This window comes from Lichtheimia ornata (assembly GCF_029851405.1).
Source record: "Lichtheimia ornata isolate CBS 291.66 chromosome Unknown scaffold00047, whole genome shotgun sequence".
Taxonomy (NCBI): Eukaryota; Fungi; Mucoromycota; class Mucoromycetes; order Mucorales; family Lichtheimiaceae; genus Lichtheimia; species Lichtheimia ornata.
In genome coordinates, this window is record NW_026695367.1 from 98203 (window position 1) to 120628 (window position 22426).

A 22426-nucleotide genomic window follows, 5' to 3' on the forward strand; every position below is an offset into this window, starting at 1 on the left:
AACCTAGAGCATTGTCAGCAGATGTCCCCATGCTTTATTAGCCTTCGAAGCATTACCACGGTAACGACTTTGGCATACAATGACATTTAGGTTACTAAAGTCTGTCAAATAAGAGCATCATCATCCTGCGACCATGGTAATGGTATCTACAACAATAGCCCTTGTTTGAGTGAGGAACCACGTACAACAACCAGCTACTTCTACTATCATCGAATGTCCGGATCATGTTTTTCTCTCTATACACATGTCGGGATATCGGCACTGGTAATCGTTTCGGTAAAGCACACTGATGTAAGAAATCGGGCAGCAAGAGAGAAAAAAAAACTAAATCCCCATGCGATGTTCTTACAACTATCCTAGTTGACCTTATCGTGCCAATCATGGATTAGTGGATTGGGTGGGTTATTTATCAAATCCGGTTTTCCAAAAAATAAAAGGTTAACCTTGATGCAATATCATAGTAGCACATTTTACAATGACACAAAGTCTATGTATGAAGACATCCAGCAGTACAAGAGCAACATCACCATCGATAGAATGATGGGTGTAGCGCTGTTCTCGGATGATATGGTATGCAGCATGCTACGGCAAGTCGCGTATGTAGCTGTAAGTTCGACGACTAAAACCATCAAGATGATAAAGAGCGACAACACATACAGTTGTACAGATCACCCAGTGTCGGTTTAATTTGAAATCTTGGTTGCTCTACTACCTACCATCAAAGCGCGGTACTAGATACCCATGATCCCGACCCGCATGCCGAGATGGGCCTTTGCTTGCGTAATTAAGCATTCTACATACATGTATATAAATTTACTTGTGATGATCAACGCATGCGTCTTTTATGTTTGATGAGACTTTAATCTATTCACCATGTCTTTATTTGCTGATTTCCCTGACTTGGGCGGACCTTATTCAGTAGGCTGCCATGATCTCGAATGGCATGTTGGCAGCAAAAAAGGACCCCAAAGCTTTCCAGTATCCTCACTCCTCATCCGCCTATTCTACCCCGCAAACGTAACAAAGCATGATCGACGAGCTTGTTGGGTATCAAATCAAGAATACGCAAGAGGTAGTAGTAGTAGTGTTGATTCATTGTTTAAAGGTAGTCATCACTCACTTTTGTATTAGCATTATGTAAAGATGTAGCACACATGCCAGGCATTGTAGCGGACTGGTTATCGGCACTGGCAAAACGCATCAAAATCCGTGCATCTGCTGATGCTGCTCTTTTAAAGCCTCCCAAAAACACCTCTGGTTACCCTATCATCATTTTCAGCCATGGTCTTGGTATGGCATGATAACCTTCAAATAGAGGAAGCGTTGTTAATTCACCATAATGTAGGTGGTAATAGGCATCTTTATTCTTCGTTTTGTTCAAGCATGGCGAGCTATGGGTTTGTAGTGGCAGCGATTGAACATCGAGATGGCTCTGGTAGCCTTGCCAAAGGACGTGGAGAAGATGATTGGATACGATATGATGGGCTGCCACCTGAAGTGTGGGATTATCGACATGTACAATTGCAACGACGCTTGGCTGAGGTGCAACTTTGCGTGGATGCAATGGAACGCTTAAACTTGGGAACAATGAAACAATCCAAGGCAACCAGTGGGTTTCGTGGTTCGCTTGATTTGGATTCGATGGTGATGGCGGGTCATAGCTTTGGTGCAGCAACTGCGGTAAGCATCTTTTGCTACATGTATGAGTCACACAACGTGGGCTCATCCATTTTTCAAAGATACTTGCGTTGAATCATCCAAAAACACAATTCAAATGTGGGATTTTATTGGACCCATGGACACAACCTTTGGTGATGATGGATCGTCTTTGCACCATTTATCGACCCGTTCTTGCCATTTTAAGCGAACAATTTGCCTTTTGGCCAGATAACTTTGATACAGTACAAGAGCTAATGCAATCATCACCTTGCTGTAACCAATCCATATGCTTCTCATTGACTGGCACGGCGCACACACATCAATCTGACGTTATGGTAAGGACATCCACTACCCCATTTTTAAAGATGCTCATCATGTTTTGTGGTCCACTAGCTGGTTCTTCGACATCTTATTCGATTTGATTTTCGATCCCCCTTTCAGATTGATCCAGCACTGGCGATTGATTTGAACTCGAAAGCAGCAGTTGCGTTCATTCGGCATGCATTAGCACCGGAAGCTAGTGGAAAGCTCGATCTGCATCAAGATGTTTTATCCTATTATAAGCAATACCCCAATCACATTGTAGTCCATGTCCCCTATTTGTCTACCCCTAGAGATCTCGAACGCTTCAGCCCTTCTATACATGAAGAAGATGAAAAAGTATAATGAATCATAAAAGAGAGAGCACACACGAGCTGTCGTTCCATCAAGCTGGATGCAAAAAAAGGAGCTGTTGTCGACCATCATTATGATGTTGCTGCATACATACAACATACGTAATAGGTATCAGCCAATAAAGAGAGATTGATTTTCAGGGTTGTTGGGTTGTTGGTAATTGGCCACAAATTAAGTAATGCAAGGTAGTAAATTGAGATGAATATCAAGGGGGTAAGGGGGGGGAGGTGCAAGATGATACCATGATTTGGAATGCGGTCCTGATTTGTTTCGAGACACATTGATTGTGTTTTTTGATTTTGTGCCTTGCCTCCTCTTTTCCCTTTATTTCCAAAATAGGATAACATGTTGTTGCCACCATCCACATTCTTTGCGCCTTGTTGCTACAAAGCTATCTTCACAAGATCAAAGCCATACATCTGGCTTGAAACAATGTATTACTCTTTGATCAATTGGGGTATTGAAATACAACTTGAGCAACATGCAGCAGCACTTTATTGTTTACCATCCATGAAAGCTTTCCAACCACTCAGTATGCTGCAAGTTATTACGATTACTATGTACCCCTCTACTTTGCTCTTGCTGTTTCCTTGACCGTATTCCTACTGCTGCTGGATGGTGTCGATAAAGTTGATTAGGATATAAAGCTCGCTGTTGAATTTGCTCCCAGAGGACATTGCGTCTAAGGCTTTCGGAAAGCTCCTTGCAAAGAAAATGATCGCGTGCTGATTTGGTATTCTTTGGTGCTGCTGAGCCTCCTGTAGCGTTGGCTGCACAAGTGTCATTTCGCAGCATTGCAGTCAAGAGTGAAGGTCGTGATGCTGAGGATCGTTGTACCGGCTTGGATTTGTTGAAAAAGTTATCGTCATTATTGCGATCATCATTATCAACATTGTCGAGGGATTCATGGTCTTCATCTTCATCATCACCAGGATCGATTTGTATGATAGAAACACGTGGCTTGAACGTTGAATGATGGGAGATGGCTGATTGTTGTTGTTGTTGTTCTTGATGGTGGTGCTGTAATGTACTTTGCTGGGCTTGTCGATCATGCGACCGCTGCAAAGTTCCATTATTGGATGTTTGTTTCGTGATGGATGCGTCGGTTGCAGATACGGCTGCTTGTGTTGTGCCATTTGTGGCATTGTTGTTGTTGTTGGTATCAAGTGCCACGGCTTTTGTTGTGTTGTGTTGTTGATGAGAATGACGTGACCAATCTTCTTGGTGCTCCATGGATGAGATGAAGCGCTTAACACACGTATTGGTATTATGAATGCTGGCGGTATTAATAGTAGAAGTTGTGGATGCTGCAGCAGGTGAAGTTGAATATGCGGGAATGAAAGAGGAGGATGTTGAAGAATCGAATGAAGATACAACTGCTGACATGCAGGAAAAATAGGCGGCGGATGATGTGGTGCTGCTGCTGCTGCTGTTTGAGTTTTTCTCATGATACCAAAGACGCCATGACATGTTCTCCAATCGTCTTCCATTCTCAAGATGTGCTTTGCATTTGGTAAAGACTACATGTTTTTTATATAAATGTCCCGTTGCAAATAGGATAAAGAATCATGCCATTATGTACCAGCCCACATTGTCTTCAAGTCGTCAATATCGACATTATGAATGTGATGCGTTGATAATGATAACATAGGTTGATCGAATAGAATAGCCATTAGGAAAAGGAGTGAAAGGGAACGTAAAGAGAAAAAGAAGCGAAAGAAGGAGATAGTTTATGGATGGTGGCATGTCATTTGTGCAGTAGAAAAGAAAAAAGTGCCTTTTTTCGCCTGATGATCCGCACAGGCTCGTGTTATCAGCATTCCTTTTCCTTTCCTATCCACTATCAATCTTTCATTGGTGTCCTTGTTATCCTCTCCCGTTCTTATTCCCCCCAAACTAAACCCCCCCACACACAAACGCACTCACTCACGCACCCACTCAATCACTCACTCGCTCTCACTACCAGCAGCGGACAAACCCACTATCATTGGAAGCCGAATTTTCAGTGGATATCAATCCTGCTTCCTTCACCGCCGCCACCACCGAAACTCTCATTTTACACGTCTGCCAATGCAAAAGCAACCCTTCACCCATCAGTTCATTCTACCTCCACAATCGCCTTCTGCTATTCCCATCGTCGCTCCGGATGCAGTTGCTTCAACCTCTTCACAGACCGACACCGCCAATAAGCCTGCTTCAAAACCAAAAGGTTGTTCATTGCTTTTATTGATCCGCCCAACTTTACTGACTTTTTGGTCAAGTAGCCAACGTGAATGCTAAACGTCTATGTCGCAATGTGATTATCCACGGGTTCTGCAAGTTCGAAGACAAAGGCTGCGAATTCAACCACGAAGTGGTAGTGTGCTATGGTGGTGGTGTGGTGGTGGCATGCATCGGAAGAAACCCCGGCAAGATAACTCAATACCGTCATTAGGGCATCAAACCATCATCTCAACCTAGTCCTGAAAGGTAAGATATGGAATAGAGAAAGGGGGGGGTAATGTGGATGGTGTGTGCATGCTTAACATACATCATAGCAAATCCACGGTGCGTATCCAGCAACCTACAGCAACATCAAAACCTGCCAATGCGGTGTCCACAGTAACCCCAGATAGCGTCAATGCACCGGTCTTCGTTCCTACATCATCTTCTAACGCCATCACACAAGGTTTGTAACACACATTTTGAATGAAGGAGAGAATCAACATTGGGCTGATCAAAGCGTATCTTAGTCACAACAACAACAACAACGGCAGAGGGTAAAAGTTCACTTTTATTGATGAAATCACATCCATCTCATGCATTTGGGATATAGGTAATACAATCAATCCACCCGCTTCCTCGTAAGTACATGCTTCTTTGTTGATACATCAACAATGAAAATACTCACATGTTTGTATTAGCGGACAAAATGGCTATCCATCTACAAATGGTGATGCTTCCGTGTCAGGTCTTACCAACAGCTTCTCTCATTTCACAATGGCAGGCGAGGTATGCGTTTCGACAAACAGGGTTGTGGATTCATGATTGACTTTATCTAGATATCAGGAGCCGCTTCCCCGATGCAACCACATCCACCTATGTCGTCCATGGGATCCATGAGCATGATGCAACCAGGCCCAGTCGATCCCTATTATTATATGGGGGCATCCATGTTTGATCAGCAGCCGGTGAGTTTCTTCATACATAATACAACGCAAAGAAATGGACTGATTGTGTGATCTAGTTGCAATACCATATGCACGCTCGCACGTTGCCACATCTTGCCAATCTTTCAACACAACAACGGGCACTACAATCCTTCTTTACACCCGATCAACTACGAGAAGAATTAGCACGAAGAAATGAGAACGAGTTGGTTACAATACCAGGTATGTGATGGCTAAAAACGGGAATCACCATCATAAATACTTATCCCCATGACAGCACGTGAATTAGGTCTGCCCCAGGAAGTGGATGTATATCATTCATTGTATCCTTTGGAAATCCGCAACCAGCCTGGACACAAGAGCATGTTCTTTAATCATCCAACAACGGCGTACAAGGCTGTCTCCACAGTGGATGGTCGCACTTATGTTCTTTACCGAGTCGAAGGTACGCCTATGCATACCATTTTGGTGATTGAGATGTTGGTATTGATCATGACGATTTAGGTTTCCGTTTGGTCAATGAACAAGCTATGGCTTCTGTTGAACGTTGGCGAAAGATAAGGCATTCAAATATTGTATCCATCCGAGAGGCATTTACTACACGTGCTTTTGGTGATCCTTGTAAGTGGTTGGAGTAAGGGAGTATGGGCCATCCTCTTACGTTGGGTGAATAGCTGTCATTTTCGTGTACCAGTATCATCCTGGAGCAAAGACTCTGCTTAGCATGTACGGCATGGGAAATCGTTCTGCCAATGGTAGTGCACCCACCTTTATCCCGGAGACCACCCTATGGAGCTACATCACCCAAATCGCATCAGCAATGAAAAAAGTGCACAAGGCGGGTCTTGCTGTAAGGAGCATTGAACCATCCAAGATTCTTGTTACAGGCAAGAACAGGTAAGCTTGATGATGGGAAAAGGTCTCTTCTACTTTCGCTGACACTATTTGATCTATAGACTCCGTATCAATTGCTCAGCAGCATTGGATGTCTTGCATTTTGAATCCGGAGATGGGACTATCGAAGAACACCAACAAGAAGACTTTTTGGCATTTGGCAAACTTATCATTGAACTCGCTTGCAACATACCACAATCATCTCAGAACCTCCCTCGTTCTTTTGAACTTGTGTCCCATTGTTATTCAGCAGATATCAAGAAGGTTGTTTTGTATCTATTGAGCAAGCCAGATTCAACAAAGAACATCGATCACGTGATTTCATTGATTGGATCAAGGATATTGCATGAGGTCAATTGCAACCAAAGGTAAGCATCGGATGGAACCAAGAGTCCCATTTATTGATATCTATTGTAGCTACACGGATGTATTGGATCATGAGTTGAGTCGGCAGCTGGAAAATGGACGACTTTTGCGATTATTGACCAAAATGGGTTTTATCAACGAGCGTGCAGAGTTAGTATTATGATGCGAAGGATTCCTATGTACTTGAGATGGCTCATATACCCATTTTCCTAGATTTGAGAATGATCCCTCTTGGTCAGAAACAGGAGAAAAGTACATCATCAAGCTATTTAGAGATTACGTATTTCATCAAACAGACGACAATGGGCAGCCAAGGTTGGATAATGCTCATGTTGTATCTTGCTTGAACAAGGTAAGCTGGTAAATCAGGAAAGGGTGATGGTGACAATCACTTACATATGCTTCGAACAGTTGGATGCCGGCGTGGATGAAAAAATCATGCTCACTTCAAGAGACGACGAAACGAGTGTCATTGTTAGCTATAAGGAGGTTAAGAACTGTATAGTCTCAGCTTTCAAAGAAGTCAATAACAATAAACCACAACGATAAAAAACAATATATATAAGATGATCGATCTTGGATGAAATAGACATGGAACTTCGTAAGCCGTTGTATACAATCTTGCATGCTTGCAAGGTTATCTTGGACATTCATCGTCAGCAAACCTGTCAAGTGATCACGTGACGGATACAATGTACGGTTCGCTTGTTAAAGTGGCTTGTCAGAGGGGCACGAATAAAAAATTTATTGCTGGCTGCAAGTTGTAGGCCTTCCTCTTTTCAGTTTCCAACCTATTTGTAAGTCTCATCTACAGCACAAACGAATGCGACAAAAGAAAATGAACCAACACACGACATTTTGTATAGACAATGAGCGCTGAACTCGTCTGGGCTTTGGTCAAGAACAACAACTCCTTCCTCGTCAAGCGTCCTAATGGCGTTGAGTTCACTGCCGAGCGTGGTAACTTGACCAACTTGAACACTTTCAAGTACTCTGGTCTTGCCAACAACAAGGTAAATTTTTGATCTTGATGGATATCATAATAATTGGATCATTTATTAAATGCAACGTGTTTGTTATAGGCTGTTGACATCGCTGCTGCTCCCCGTGGTGTCCGTGTCACCCTTAAGAAGGCCAAGCAAGCTAACAAGCCCGCCAAGTCTACTCACTCCTATGTCATTGCCAAGTCTCGCCGTGCTTCTGCCAAGTCTGTCGCCAACTTGGTCGCTCGCTCTGGTTACCGTGCTGATTTGCGCAAGGTAAAGATTGAAAAATGAATGGATCAAGCGATAGGGTTAATCATTAACTGTGTAAATTAGGCTGCTCTTGCTCGTGCCTCTGCTGTCATCTCTTCCCAAGCTCCCAAGAAGGCTAAGGCTGTCCGCCCCGCCAAGGGTATCCGTGCCGAGAAGGCTGCTGCCAAGCAAGCTTAAATTGTTTCGCTTTTCAGCATAGTCGTTTTTCATCAGCATTGTCATCAAATATACAAAAAGGCAACGAAAACAAGGATTCGAGTTTTTTGTGCGTGTGTATTTGTGGATTCTATTCAAGTTTCTTTTCTTTCTGGGGACATGTGTGAATACAATTGTGGTGTTGGAATGGGATGGGTGATTGAAACGATAGATCTTTGTGTCAATATGAATCATGCGTCGATTGCAGCAATGGGATAAATTCTGTATGTAGGATTGATAGTTGTAGCATGCCTTCTCTGCTTTTGGCTTATAAGCAATGGCGTGTAATTGATCTCAAAATGCAATTATGCATGAAAGAAGGACAAAGTATCCCCATTGTGCAACCTATTGGAACAAAAGGATGCAATTTCCACATTGTTGGTTGACTATAATTACGCGTAAAATCAATTGCATTTATGGTTGTTCCCAATCCAACAGGCTGCGTATCTCTTAATCCAACCTGACCTAGTCACATCAATCTAGGAAACAACCAAGTGATCCTCATCTCGCACAATGAGCTGATAATACCATTATGCTCTAAATATCATGTTGGTCATTCAAAGTCGAATAATAGAACACGGTAGCTTGAGCATTTATTCAAGTACATAGCGATAAAGAAATAGCGTTGCAAGTTGAATGTGAGATGAATTGCATATGGTCAATGGGTATCACTGTGTCATTGTATCCTTGATGAACATCTTCCTATTGCTGCGTGCCTTGACTCGAAAATCATCCATCCATGGTTGTAAAAACACCTTTCGTCAAAGACACAAGCCTTCTCGTCAATGTCGCCCAATCCACCATCATCCGAAGCAGTATTCATATGATAGGTACCTTCTTTCCCGCTGACGACGTCTCCAGTAACCAAAGCGACATTCCATAGTTTCTCATCACTGCACTTGATTGCATCCACCCACCATACCCATGGCAGGTCCCATATGATGATCGAAGAGCCATGTGGTAGCTGATGATGCTTCCTTGTCCCATCCAGCGGTTGGTCTATCACTTGTTTCCTCATGCAGCTCAACCAGATGAAGATTGCTTGTAGTTGATGGCTGACATGGCATCATCCAAACTGAAGATCACGTTCTAAATGGGCTAAGGGGACCAACCGGTCAATACATCCACTTCCTCCCATCCCATGCACCAAAGCAATATTCAGATCCGCACCCATAATGAATTCGTGTGTATTGAAGCAAGTTGCTATACGTAAATAAAGCTGCTTCTATACTTTGGCTATCTGCTGTTACATGTGGTTGTGGCAGAGGAGTGTGCAAGAGTGTGTGTTGTAGTAGAGTGGCAACGTTGTGAATGCTGTTTGAAACGATGGAGTAAAGACATCACTAACAGCAACAGATGTTACGTTCGGTCGCGGCTGAGAAGTGCGCAAGACAGTGTGTAGTATCAAGGAAGGCTCGTGTGTTGTAGTCGAGTGACAAGAAGGATGTGTACATGCCATGGACTTGGCATTCAGTCGAAGACAATCGGATCAAGAGAGTTGTAGGATTGACATGATGGATTGACGCAGGACAATCTTTCGCAGGTGGTAGTTGTGCTTGAATGGGGCAACAGTTGAGAATGGGAGAAAGAAGCAAGAAGGAGGGAGTGGAAGAGCTGGAAATCAAGTAGACTTTTTCTGATGCTGATTGATATTTGTTTGTACAAGCGTTGCCCAGTCGCATCCTCCCAGATCAAGAAAGTTGAATGATGGAGATGATGGGATGGAGAAGGGGAATCGTTCGTATGCATTGGGCTGGCTAAAGAAGGTGAATGGGAGGAATGGGCTATCAAGTGGCAGTTTACAAATAACTACATCACTTTGATCTTTCTGAATTGGATGATGTTTCTGTGTTTGAGCGCTTTTCAGTCAAATCCACTCGGATCAAGAAAGTTGAAGGATGGAGATGATGGGATGGTGCAGGAGAATCGCTCACATGCATTGGATTGGGAAACAAAGATGATTGGGAGGAATGGGCTATTAGCTGGCAGTTTACAAATAACTTTGCAGAATGATTTTTCTCATATTGGATGATACTTCGGTGTTTGAGCGTTTTTCAGTCAAATCCTCTCGGATCAGGAAAGTTGAAGGATGGGCATGATGGGCTGGACCAGTACAATCGTTCACATGCATTGGGTTGTGCAAGAAAGATGAATGAGAGGAATGGGCTATCAGTGTATAAGTATCATGCATGAATCTTTCATGTCTGTGTTACATAAACAGGTCCCGCTGCATCTTTGGCTCTATCAGGTTTAGCTAATTGACAATGAACAAAGAACTCTTTTCATATAGCATCACGCTTACAGCGTATGTACAACGTAAAGACGCCTGTATCTCTAAACTTTACAATGAAACGTGGGGTTTTTATTAGAGCAACGTGCTTGTCGGGGTCAAAGGAATCTTGTGTCAAAGTATGAAGTTCATCGTGGCCATCCCCAGATTTCGCAATGTCGCTACCAGCCAAACTGGATCTGGGGGTCGACCTCTTCGACGACGACGACCAAAAAAATATTTTTTGGGCTGTTTGCGACATTGAATGTAAAACTTTCACACAAGGTGCTGTTGACCAAGCCGAGCTCATTGCTCTAATAAAAACCCCACGTTTCATTGTAAAGTTTGGAGATACAGACACCTTTATGTTTGTAAGTGTGATGCTATAAGAAGAGTGGTCTTTGTTCATTGTCAAGTAGGTGGACCCTGGCAGAGCAAAAGATGCAGAGGGTCGTGTTGTGTAACACAGCTACGTTTGCATGAATGGAAGGGTCAATGTATAATTACTTTATGGATCATCTAGGAACAGGTATGTATTGCTAGCTAACGGCCACTTTTATCCATTCATCATTGTTGCGAGATCCACTGCATGGGAACGATGCCCCTGCTCTAGACATTCATTTCCATGATTAAAGTAGGTTGATCCGAGCTGATTTGACTGAGCTGCGGTCAAAGAGAGATTGCATCACTCTGGACATCAAGCACACTCGATGTAGCTCAACCGATGTAATCTTGTGTGAGCGTAACTCGACCAAATCAGCTCGGATCAACCTACTTTAATCATGGAAATGACTGTCAAGAGCAGGAGCATCGTCCCACCTACAATAGAATGCACAAAAGTTGGGAATGCACAAAAGTGGCTATTAGCTGCCAATGTATGACATCAAAGTGAGGGTTGCGTACCATTCATGCATTGTCCCTGAAGTCCTGACTTTTTAGCTGAGTTACCCAAAGAGATCCTTCTGCATCTTTTGCTCTGCCAGAGTCCACCTACTTGATAATGAACAAAGGCCACTTCTAATATAGCATCACACTTACAAACATAAAGGTGCCTGTATCTCTAAACTTTACAATCAAACGTGGGGTTTTTATTAGAGCAATGGGCACGGCTTGGCCAACTGCACCTTGTGTGAAAGTTTCACGTTCAAGCTTGCCAATCCCAGATTTCGCAATGTCGCTATCAGCCAAACTGGATCTGGGGGTCGACCTCTTCGACGACGACGACGACCAAAAAATATTTTTTGGGCTGTTTGCGACATTGAACGCGAAACTTTCACACAAGGTGCTGTTGACCAAGCCGAGCCCATTGCTCTATTCAAAACCTCACGTTTCATTGTAAAGTTTGGAGATACAGACACCTTTATGTTTGTAAGCGTGATGCTATATGAAAGGTAGTCTTTGTTCATTGTGAATTAGGTGGACCTGATAGAGCAAAAGATGCACTTGGGCGCCTTTGTGTAACACCGCCGATATGCACGATTGGAAGGGGCCATGCATGATACTTTTACACTTTTCAGTAACAGTTCATATTGCGAGCTAAAAGCTACTTCTTTCTCATCAGGAATGTTGCCAAATCCTCTGCATACGAACGATTCTCCTGCTCTAGCCCATCATTTCCATGATTCAACTTCTTGATCCGAGAGGATTTGGCTGAACAACACTCAAACAAAGGAGTATCATCCAAACATCAGAAGTATCAAGTGATTGATTGCTTCATAAACTGCCAGTTGACAGCCCTTCTTCCCATTCACCATTGTCGCTCAAACCGATGCATGTGAACGATTCTCCTGCTCAAGCACATCATCTTCATCATTCGACTTGCTTGATCAGAGCTGAATTGACTGAATAACGCTCAAACAACCATATATCATCCAACATTAGAAAACCTCCAGTGTCTGATCGTATACATCAGGATGATGGGATAACCAAATGACACATAATCCATGATCATTGGAGCTGGTAACCAGCGTAGTAATCCAAGCTCAAACGTAATACATAGAAGGTACACTCACAATACACAAGAAGGTGCAAGGAAAGAAGCATGGGATAACTAGAATACGATCACTGATTCATGCAACAGGGTGCCATAATTGGAAAAGCGCGTTTGATCCCTCAATTAGTAAGAGAGATGGCGACATACCCGGTCTCTCTTGTCTCTTTTCTTTACAAACATGGCTCTCGCTCCTCAGTTCGCAGGTAAGCTATTGCATTGGTGTTTATTATTGCTTCAATTGAACATGAGATTCACTACGGATTGCAATAGCTCATCGTCTTGGTGTTGCCTCGGCTCCTCACACCCTTGAAATTTACTTGGATTACGTGGTAAGATAAGACTGGGCATTGCGACAACACGTTCATTGGGTGTGCTGTGCTAATCGCACGTCGTTCAACAGTGTCCATTCAGTGCCAAGATTTACAAGCGTATTCGTGAAGTAAGTGTTCTCTTTCTTTGTTTGACGCGTATGATACTGACACTAGTGCGTTATCCGTTATAGCAAGTATGGCCCTATGTTGAGCAGAATTACTCTGGCAAACTCCAATTGATCTTCCGTCAGCAAGTGCAACCATGGCATGCTACCTCGACTCTTGTGCACGAAGCAGCATTGGCAGTGGAAAAGGTTGATCCTAGCAAGTTCTTCCCCTTCTCGGATGCTCTCTTTGAGAAACAGGCCCAGTAAGCATCGAATGTAACCATCCAATCTTTACTCGCATTGACGTATCACACACATCTAGGTTCTTTGATGAAGCTGTTGAGAACAAGACACGTCATCAGCTTGTTGCCGAAGTAGCCGAGATTGCTGGAGCTGTGGGTGTTCCTGCCGACAAGATCGTCAGCTTGTTGTCTCCTGGTACCGAAGTCAAGAACGGTGGCAATGCTGTTACCAATGATTTGAAGCTTTGTATCAAGATTGGCCGCCAAAACGGCATCCACGTTAGCCCTACCGTGCTCTTTGATGGCTTGCAGGACAACAGCGTTTCTTCCGGATGGGAATTGGATCAATGGAAATCTTACTTTCAGAGCAAGCTTTAAGAAGTAGTAGTAGTCAAGAAAGGACGTTTTGGTTTAATACAAAGCCATTGCAAACATCAAAAGCTTTTTATGAACAATTGGAAAGGATACATGCATTATAATGTGGGAGCGAAAAAAGAACAATGCTGAAGGGGATGTGTATATATAAACATGTGTACGGGTGTATTTCTCTAACCAAACATCTTGGCAAAAGCTGCCTTCTCCTTTTGCTTGCGTTGGACCTTCTTTTGCTTAGCATTGGTCAACTCGCGCTTGATAGCAGCATCTGAGGGATCCTTCTCGGCGGCCTTCTCGAGATCAAAAATAGCACCATCCTCATCCTTGCTGGCCAATTTAGCCATACCACGACGGAAGTATGCCTTAGTCACATCAGTGTCCTTGAGATACTTGGCATCATAGTCAATCACAGTGGTTGTAGCCTTGATAGCTTCCTTGTTCTCACCCAACTTGAGGGCGCACATGGCACGGTTGAGCAAGCATGGGACCTTGACAGCAGAGTAGTTCTTGCGGAAGTCTTCAGTATCCTCTTCATCAAACATGGGCTTCTCATTCAAGTAACGAATAGCCTATTACATAGGACAACTTGTTAATAAAAATGGAGCAACACACACACGCACACACACACACACACACACACACACACACACACATAAAACGTCTCATACCTTATCATACTTTGCACTGGCGTTGCCATAGTCACCCTTCTTAAAGTAGTCGTTACCAATAGCCTTGAGCTGAGTAGCAATTTGAACAAGATCATTGTCTTCCTTGGGACCTTCATAATCCTCGGGGTATTCCTCATATGCATCACCATCAGTGGGTGCAGGCACACCATCATCAGCACCTTCAGGGATCTCACCACAGTCGGCAATCACAACGTCTTGGTTGGGACGATCACTGGTGGTCTCTTGGTTTTCAATTTGACGCACAATACCCTTGCCCTTGAGCACCTTGCCAAAGACAACGTGCTTGCCATCCAAGTGAGGAGTAGGCACAGTGGTGATAAAGAATTGAGATCCATTGGTACCAGGACCAGCATTGGCCATCGACAACAAGAAAGGCTTCTCGTGCTTGAGTTCAAAGTTCTCATCTAAGAATGAATATTCGGTTACTCATCATGTGACATTTACCCACCATACAACACCTCCCCCCTCTCCTCCTTCTTTAATGTACCTTCAAATTTTTCACCATAGATCGATTCACCACCAGTACCATTGCCATTGGTAAAGTCGCCACCTTGACACATAAAGTTCTATAACCATCATGGATTAATAATGATATCTTCTTCCATTCCTCAAATCACTCACCTTGATCACACGGTGGAAAATGGATCCCTTAAAGTGCAATGGTTTGCCAGCCTTGCCAACACCCTTTTCGCCTATTGTGGAGCACAACCATTAGTATCAATGTCCCGTCTCGCATAGAGCATGCCTCTGTTCACTTACCAGTGCAAAGGGCACGGAAGTTCTCTGCCGTCTTGGGAGTGACATCCTTGAACTACGATATCCAACGAGTTGTGCGTGAGCATGTGTCCCCTTCCTCTTGTTGCAAGAACCGCCAATGACGGCATGTTGTAAACCTTACCAATTCAAAGACAATGCGACCGGCAGGCTTGCCGCCAATAGTGATGTCGAAGAAACTATACAACCAAAAGAATAAAGCATACGCGTTAGGAATATCTACAGTGTAACCTTGTAACCAAGCAACCATGAGCTTACACGCGTGGATTGGACATGAGCGGTGATAAAAGAGTGTAGTTGTAAAGCCTGACGTGCCTGCGTCCTTAAATCACTCTCCTTCAAGAATGATCCAGAAAAATTGACTGCTTGTTGCCCACCCACCATCATCCCGGTGCCATCAGGACGTTCGCTTGACAATACATACCCATACATATGCACCTTTTCTATGACCTTCATACGATGTCCCATCAATAAATAGGCTCTTGCTACTAGTGCTTCTGTCATTTCTCTTTGAGCAGTAAACAAGGACATCTTTTTCATGCAGTCTATTTCGTTCTCATTGTTTCCTCCACCTTCTTTTGCAACCCGTTCATGCTTTCTCTCCTTAAATGATTGTATGGTAGTACACAGTTATCATTCGCTTATATTCCATTAGCATCTTCCTTCCATGGATGATAACAGCGTCTCCTACTTGAATACAGCTTTCGTATTCTACCGCCCAAAGACGACTCTATGAATGATAACGTAGACCATTTCATTGTGCAAAAGGTAGCCTAGTTATATATAAGGACATAGCATGATGTGTGTGTGGGGGGTAGTTGTGGATATAAAGAGAGTCGGTATCAAATTGGCTGAGGGGAATGAATGAATGGTTGGCTGTAGAGAGCCCATCATCCAAAGTAAGACGTCATCTGAGAGGAATTGCCACCCTTCCCCGCCCGAAAATTGTTTTTCGTCTCTTAACCCCTTTGACATACAGTACATATCATGTCTGCCTGGAAGTCTGCCGGTCTCTCGTACGTCGTGATTACTCCTTTTATTGAACACCTTTTATCCACCAATGCAATAACTTGATGCTCACCATGCCTCCATCGTTACCCCCCATTATAGCTACATCCAGTACGCTAACATTTGCGCTCGTGCCCTTCGCAACTCTTTGAAGAACGACCTTCGCGTCGCTGCTGAGGCCCGTAACCAAAACAACCTCAAGTTTGCCAAGTGGTCCAAGGGTGTCGCTTCTGAACAGGTAATGGGAACTGTGTGGGTGTATACAATGGCAAGAGGAGTGGAATGCTTATATGGTTCTCGTTGCCTAGAAACCCGTTGCCGAACACAAGCCCCAGCAACAATAGAAAGAGATTCATCATATGCAACTTTTATAAAGAGAAAAGCATCCCCTCTTTTCTATTTGTCTAATAACTCATCATATGTGGTGGTGGCTCGAATATCATTTTTGGCCTTGACACGTTCGTAAAACACAGGGCAATCCAGTGAGTCGCAGGGATGGTCGGCAAATCCAGTGTTTCCAATGGCAGCACGATCATCAGTGGGTGCATTGATGGTAGATGAAACTTGCGAACATGTATCACACACTTTGAGAATATCTGCAATGCGAGTTTGGGATTCGGCTTGCCGTGAACGGAGGATGTACACTGTATTGGCATATTTGGCTTGACATGCATCGCAAATGGCTATGGCAAAGACGGGGGAAGAGGATGAAATAAGCATATAGATCTCTTTTTGAGCATCTGTGATATCCCCTTACCATTCCTTGTTAGTCGTCGACATACGACACAATGGCTGCTTGCATAATATTGATCGATGCGTCGTGCGGTCTGTGCTTCATGCTGGGCATAATGAGAGGAGGCAATAGCTGATACCTTTTGTTGCTTTGGCATCTCATCATACCATGCTGCAATGTCTAATCATCAAATACATGTTAAAAAGGAATCTTCGTCATTGTAGATTTGCTTCAACTTACCAACACCAACAAGATTAAAGATTCTCGCCAATGGGGGTATAATTTGCTTGCGTATGTAATACTCGCCGTCAAGCATCAATGAGCTATGTTGTAAATGTCAGCATCCAATATTTTAGCATCAACATCAACAATACGTACTTGTCAGATATAATCTCTTCAGGGCGAACGACCTTGTCCCGTAGTCGAGCATTAGGGCCTTTGTGTACTACAACATACGGTACACGTTCTCCATATTGAGGTGCAGCTCTTGGGTCTAAAGCCATTTGTGCCTCTGCCACACGAGCACCATTTGGTTTCCCTTGTTCAGTATATGATCCTAGCTTGACCTCCTTGGCAATGATGAAATCCTGTAAAGGAACACGATTGGATAGAATCTTGGTCCATTGTCTTTTCAAGTAATCCTTCAATTCGGACATGTCTTGAGTACGAAATAGGATCCTAGGAGGGTTCAAATGTTCTATAAGCTAACATCCACTTTCGCCATATCAATCACAATTACTTGAGACCAGATTCCAAAATCTTTTGTGTTGCAGGTGTCCCATCACGTCTCACAGTCTCAATTCCCTTTGCTTCAAACTCTGGTTCTTCTTGATCGGGATGCTCAAACTTGAACCCAACGTAGCGCTTCTTTGCAACAAGTACACATGGATGATACACCTAACAAAGAATGGTATCAGTGTTAGTGTTGACAAAGGGCACGTAGAAATGTATTTGATCGCATGTTACCTTTTCAAACTTTAGACGTATAGGTGCTGGGTTCATGGAGGTGATGGTATCTGCAATCTCGTTCCCAATTACAAAGGCTTCTTCCCGAGTACGGCCTGGCAAGTAGACAAACACACTATCTGTATCACCATAGACGACTCGAGCATCCCACTTTTCGGATTGTGTGATGGTGGCAATTGTCTACAGAGAATAGAGATAGCAAAAGAAATCAGTGCGTCTGGTGGCAACATTATCTTTGCATGATCCAATATTCACCTTTTCAAGGGTCTCACGACCTGTTTGGACAATACTATCCGCAATCTCGACAGCTGGCATCCTGCCAGAGAAGGTGGCAGCCGTGTATCCATAGGTGACGTTGGCGATGTACTTTAAGGTAAGCTGTCTTGCATCCAAAAGGCGTTGCAATCCCTATAAAATACATGCATCATGTGAACCTTTGCTACAACGCCTTTTCATTTGTGTTTGATGTATACCTTGTCATCTTTATATTCCTTCATTGATGCCTTCACCATAACTCGAGTATCCAAAATCTCTTGTAACATCTTGGCAAGTAGACTTTTGCGCACTGACGGCTTGACAAACATAATACCATTAGGAGAAACTAAATCGTTTTACCATTAGCCATCATGAATGAAAAGGAGGGGTATCCACTTACTATTGATTTCATCTTTCAATTGATCAAGGATCTCGGGAGGAACGTCCAACTCGCTGACACCAAATCTGGGCGGATCATCTGGAGCACGCACTTTACCAAGGCAAGTAGAAAAGCTAATCATAATACATACGTATCAGTCCCACGAGCCATGTCCATATAATGTGATTATCTTTACCAGTAATTATAGGCAATCATGACTGATGGATACAAAGATTGAAAGTCGAGTACAAGCAATGGGCTGTTGTAATATTTTGTTTCCGGTTCCATGATCAAAGGAAGGCATTCGGCTGCTCGTTGTTGTCCCACCTACTCAACAAGGATCATGGTTACTAGATGCTTTCAACGTTACATCCAAATAAAGATGTTACCTGCTTCCTACTTGGCGTGACCAATATAAAATTCTCTGGCTTGGCAAGTCGAAACATCATTGATTCCACCTTGAACTGGGAGCCACGCGTAATTACAGAATAAAAATCAATGCCAAATACACGTGCAGATTCGGATGTCCGATTTATGCATTCTGATACGTCGAGCATGTCCAGATTCATTTGCACCCGATCCAGGTAATAGCGAAAGAGACGATGCTTGAGAACAGGAGCACCAGCCTTGTACCATGTCGTCAATGTACGATGCGAAAAGTGGGGTACTCTACAATGCAAGAGCTGATAGGCGATGTTTTCAAAGGTGTAGCTTGTCAAGTTGAGCTCGCCACGCATAATACGCCATACATTGACCATGTGCCTGCCACTGGTACGAAACACGGAAGCCTTTCGGTAACCCCAATGATCACGTTGCAAGGTATCAGATGATGCAAGAATACGGGCAAGCTCATCAATAAGATTGATTTCTAAAGCACCTTATCAATAGGCCAATCCTATCACTACTAGGGAAGGTCACTACTTACTCAATTGTGCAGCACGCTCAATCACATATCCCCATGAAGAGTTGTTGAGCTCATATCCAACGAGAAAATCCGGATCATAAAGTCGCACCTTGTCGATCAATGTCAAAAGAAGCTCATACTCGTTTTCAACATAGGTCGTATCGATATCTATTATGATGGATTCTTAGCAAGCGCTAGCATAGGAAAATGATGTGAACTTACCATATAAACCAATTTTTGACACTTTGACTTTGTCTCCAACAGCTATGATCCCAACGTGATACCCCTCTTGAAAGCCATTCGATGCAATATTGACATCTTCAGTCTGCAAACACCAAAAGATGACTTGTATTGGATCATGTGCCGGATCGGGAAGCTTATCATCACGTGTGTTGACTATTGATATCTCGTTTGTCAGCATGCTAATACTATGTCGCATCCACCTTCATTATACATACCATGAACTTCAAGACTCAGCAGGTCCAAATAATTGCGTGTTGATGACACCTTTCCTTTGGGCTTGGTCAAGCTGAATTGAAAGTCAAAGGAATTCAGCTTACTAGGTCCATCGAGCTATTATGTACATAGTGTCAACAGCAATCCCAAAATCCATTTCACATGTTCCTTGCCTGAGATTGCTCAATATTCTTGGGTCTTGTGTCGTCTTCCTTACAATGACTGCTTTTATCTTGTAACCAATGCTTGACTTGTTGGAATGTGGGTGGAGGATCCAATGGTTCCCAAAACTTGATATGCGTTGATGACTTTGCCATGCTGTGATCATGTGAGAATCGCCCTTGCACTGGTTTGAGATCACAAAGACTCTTGGACTTTAGCCGAAATTCCTTCCCAGAGAATACTTTGGGCTTGTTGGGTACATCAGCTGGATTGCTGTAATAAGGCTCTTGATATTGCACACGTTCTGTTGTCACCACTGGAGGAGGAGGAGCAAATACATACTCTTCTCGAAGATCGTCAATCTTTTGTCGCTTCATATCACGTGATGGAGAGCATGTTGTCCTTGTCTTCGATGATGATGATGATGATGTGCTATGATGCGATGCCCTTGGAGGGGAGCAGGAGGAGGGTATCGATTCTTGACTCTTTGATGCAATGAAATTAAGCAGTGCGGCGTCGTGTTTGATTTCCACAATCGGCTCGTTCACAAAATCCCATGATCGTTTGCTGTTCTTGATCCGATGTTTGACCTTGCTCCATGCTTTTTCAAAATTGGTGTCGTTGTCGTTGCTCTCTGTATCATCACTATCCCCTGCACCATCAAATTGCGGCAAATAGAGGCGATTACGCTTGTGTCGTCTAAAGAACTCGTTGTTGGTTTATGCCCATGTCATTGTAATTCATATACTTACAGTGGAGGTGACGGAGGAATATCGCTGACCATGAGCTGATGATCATCTTCGTCCTCTTCAGTCGTTTGGGCTGCATGAATACTGAAATCCAACTTCCTTGGTCTATCAATGCCATCAATCAGCAATGTCATCCTTATTTTGATATCCGATTCATGCTAACCTGAATAATCGGTCGGTGCTACTTCCAGCAGCATCTGGTTCCTCGAGGAAATCATTTTCCATTTGTTGTGCATCATCCATATCCTCACGGTTTTCAAATTCATCCAACATTGCCAATAAATCATCATCATCCATTCCTCCTCCTCCTTCACCATCATCATGAAAAGATTGAGATTCCAATAACGATCGAATCTTGTCCTCGTCAACGCTGTGCTGAGCTTGCAAAAGCATTTCTTGTTGATTGCGGGTGGTGGTAGTGGGTATATTGAAAGGAGATCCAAAATCAGAAAAGAGGTGTTCATCGCTACTAGTGCGTTGGCGAAAAAGAGACTGAGGAAGGATATTGCCATGTCTGAAATAGGAATCTGGGTATAATGCTTCGACTGCTTCGAATGCTGAAGGTATATGGGACATGTCTACTGCCATTGAAGAAGGGGCTTGTACTTCAGGACATGCAAGGGCAATATCATTGTTGATTGCCGGTACTGTTTGATCCGATGCAATATAGCGATCCAGCATACGACGCCATCGATGTTCCATATCCCACTTGATATCAGGCACACGTTGATCCGATGATTGAGAAGCAAATGATGGCATATTCTCGCCTTTGGATTGTCGCCTTTTCTCCTCATCCGTCCAGATACAAGCAAGTGAAGGGATCAACTTTTCTGATGGGTCAAAAGGACGCTCATGCAAAACACTTCCAGTATGCTCGTTGTCATGGATATTGCGTTGCTTCACTTCCAAGCGATTGGCTATCGTCATGGCAGTCGTGTCGGCCTCCAATTCGCAATAGCTTGAACGTGGTACCTCTGCCCATTGTAGTTCGGCTGGTATGCTCCTTGCTGTATAGTATTGTACATCCCCCCTCTCTTCATTGCTGCTATGTTGGCTCAAAATGACATGTGTCTTGGGCTCATCCATCAATGGTTGCCGAAAACGTAGACTAAGCTGTGGATCGTTGTCTTGAATTGAGTCGATATGAATCCAATCCATGCCAAAAAGGTTGTAATCCATCATAAATTGCAATTCGAATGATATATGCGCCTCATGTGGTTGAAAGATAGTCTCGCGGATAGCACCACTTTGTAAGAGATCCAGCATGCGTTGCTTGTCTGATGGATTAAGGAGATGGATCTTGAGGAACATTTGATAGCCTGTATGGAATCCATAGAAGGGTACACCTTTGACCAAAGTGATTGCTGCAATATACTGCTGATCGCTCGCATCCTTTTTAGCTGTCGTCTTGGAGAGTGCAATGGCTTGATTGAGTGCTGCGCCAAACTGATAAATGTCTCGTTGGATATCTTCGGGATCTATGGACGACGTCTTGTAAGGCACATAGAAATAAGGATACGCCTATCATCATCCATGTTAATACACTGCTATTACTACATTCAACGCACTCATACCTGGTGAATGTGCAAGCATGTCTTTTGTCCAGAAGGCGTCGATCCAAATATTCGAATCACCGGCACCTTGTCCAATGGTGTCTCGCTGTAAGGTGTGAAACGACGATCGAAGGGACCAGGCTCAGCCAAGTAGTGATCGATATTAACAATGCGGATAGAAATGCAATGCTGTCGAGACATGGGTGTAGCGCGATCTCGCGCGATCGTGGTAGTGGGTCAAAGGGTGTGTGGGATAGGAATACAGAAAAGGAAAGTGGTGCTTTATTATTGTCCGCATAAACTAGTA

The 22426-nt window shown here is 43.5% G+C and overlaps 7 protein-coding genes across 7 annotated transcripts; 4 read left to right on the forward strand and 3 right to left on the reverse strand.

The window, feature by feature from the left end:
• Positions 1–873: 873 nt before the first annotated feature.
• O0I10_008690 (uncharacterized protein) lies at positions 874–2325 on the forward strand (the record flags this gene model as incomplete). The annotated part of the gene is made up of 5 exons (XM_058488692.1): positions 874–1072; positions 1132–1290; positions 1346–1680; positions 1740–1994; positions 2053–2325. The coding sequence occupies 5 exons, from the start codon at positions 874–876 to the stop codon at positions 2323–2325; spliced, it is 1221 nt and encodes a 406-aa protein (XP_058340515.1).
• A 510-nt stretch (positions 2326–2835) lies between these two features.
• O0I10_008691 (uncharacterized protein) lies at positions 2836–3983 on the reverse strand (the record flags this gene model as incomplete). Its single annotated transcript, XM_058488693.1, has 2 exons — positions 2836–3854; positions 3917–3983. 2 exons carry the CDS (start codon positions 3981–3983, stop codon positions 2836–2838), a joined length of 1086 nt encoding a protein of 361 aa, XP_058340516.1.
• Positions 3984–4404: 421 nt separating this feature from the next.
• On the forward strand, positions 4405–8176 carry O0I10_008692 (uncharacterized protein; the record flags this gene model as incomplete). The annotated part of the gene is made up of 20 exons (XM_058488694.1): positions 4405–4543; positions 4599–4690; positions 4769–4803; positions 4872–5002; positions 5067–5093; positions 5150–5177; positions 5238–5325; positions 5376–5504; positions 5561–5705; positions 5761–5928; positions 5988–6104; positions 6158–6380; positions 6440–6745; positions 6795–6893; positions 6957–7095; positions 7155–7232; positions 7511–7540; positions 7610–7756; positions 7826–8002; positions 8063–8176. 20 exons carry the CDS (start codon positions 4405–4407, stop codon positions 8174–8176), a joined length of 2412 nt encoding a protein of 803 aa, XP_058340517.1.
• A 4458-nt stretch (positions 8177–12634) lies between these two features.
• On the forward strand, positions 12635–13494 carry O0I10_008693 (uncharacterized protein; the record flags this gene model as incomplete). The annotated part of the gene is made up of 5 exons (XM_058488695.1): positions 12635–12659; positions 12727–12785; positions 12857–12895; positions 12959–13137; positions 13197–13494. The coding sequence occupies 5 exons, from the start codon at positions 12635–12637 to the stop codon at positions 13492–13494; spliced, it is 600 nt and encodes a 199-aa protein (XP_058340518.1).
• Positions 13495–13664: 170 nt separating this feature from the next.
• Positions 13665–15229, reverse strand: O0I10_008694 (peptidyl-prolyl cis-trans isomerase D; the record flags this gene model as incomplete). The annotated part of the gene is made up of 7 exons (XM_058488696.1): positions 13665–14060; positions 14160–14584; positions 14668–14746; positions 14802–14872; positions 14940–14991; positions 15079–15133; positions 15213–15229. 7 exons carry the CDS (start codon positions 15227–15229, stop codon positions 13665–13667), a joined length of 1095 nt encoding a protein of 364 aa, XP_058340519.1.
• A 712-nt stretch (positions 15230–15941) lies between these two features.
• Positions 15942–16306, forward strand: O0I10_008695 (uncharacterized protein; the record flags this gene model as incomplete). Its single annotated transcript, XM_058488697.1, has 3 exons — positions 15942–15970; positions 16065–16200; positions 16271–16306. The coding sequence occupies 3 exons, from the start codon at positions 15942–15944 to the stop codon at positions 16304–16306; spliced, it is 201 nt and encodes a 66-aa protein (XP_058340520.1).
• A 52-nt stretch (positions 16307–16358) lies between these two features.
• On the reverse strand, positions 16359–22320 carry O0I10_008696 (uncharacterized protein; the record flags this gene model as incomplete). Its single annotated transcript, XM_058488698.1, has 18 exons — positions 16359–16645; positions 16720–16875; positions 16936–17018; positions 17074–17373; positions 17435–17592; positions 17662–17841; positions 17917–18069; positions 18135–18262; positions 18317–18429; positions 18492–18622; positions 18685–19163; positions 19221–19367; positions 19422–19595; positions 19658–19772; positions 19829–20516; positions 20570–20671; positions 20730–22087; positions 22141–22320. The coding sequence occupies 18 exons, from the start codon at positions 22318–22320 to the stop codon at positions 16359–16361; spliced, it is 4932 nt and encodes a 1643-aa protein (XP_058340521.1).
• Between the last annotated feature and the right edge of the window lie 106 nt (positions 22321–22426).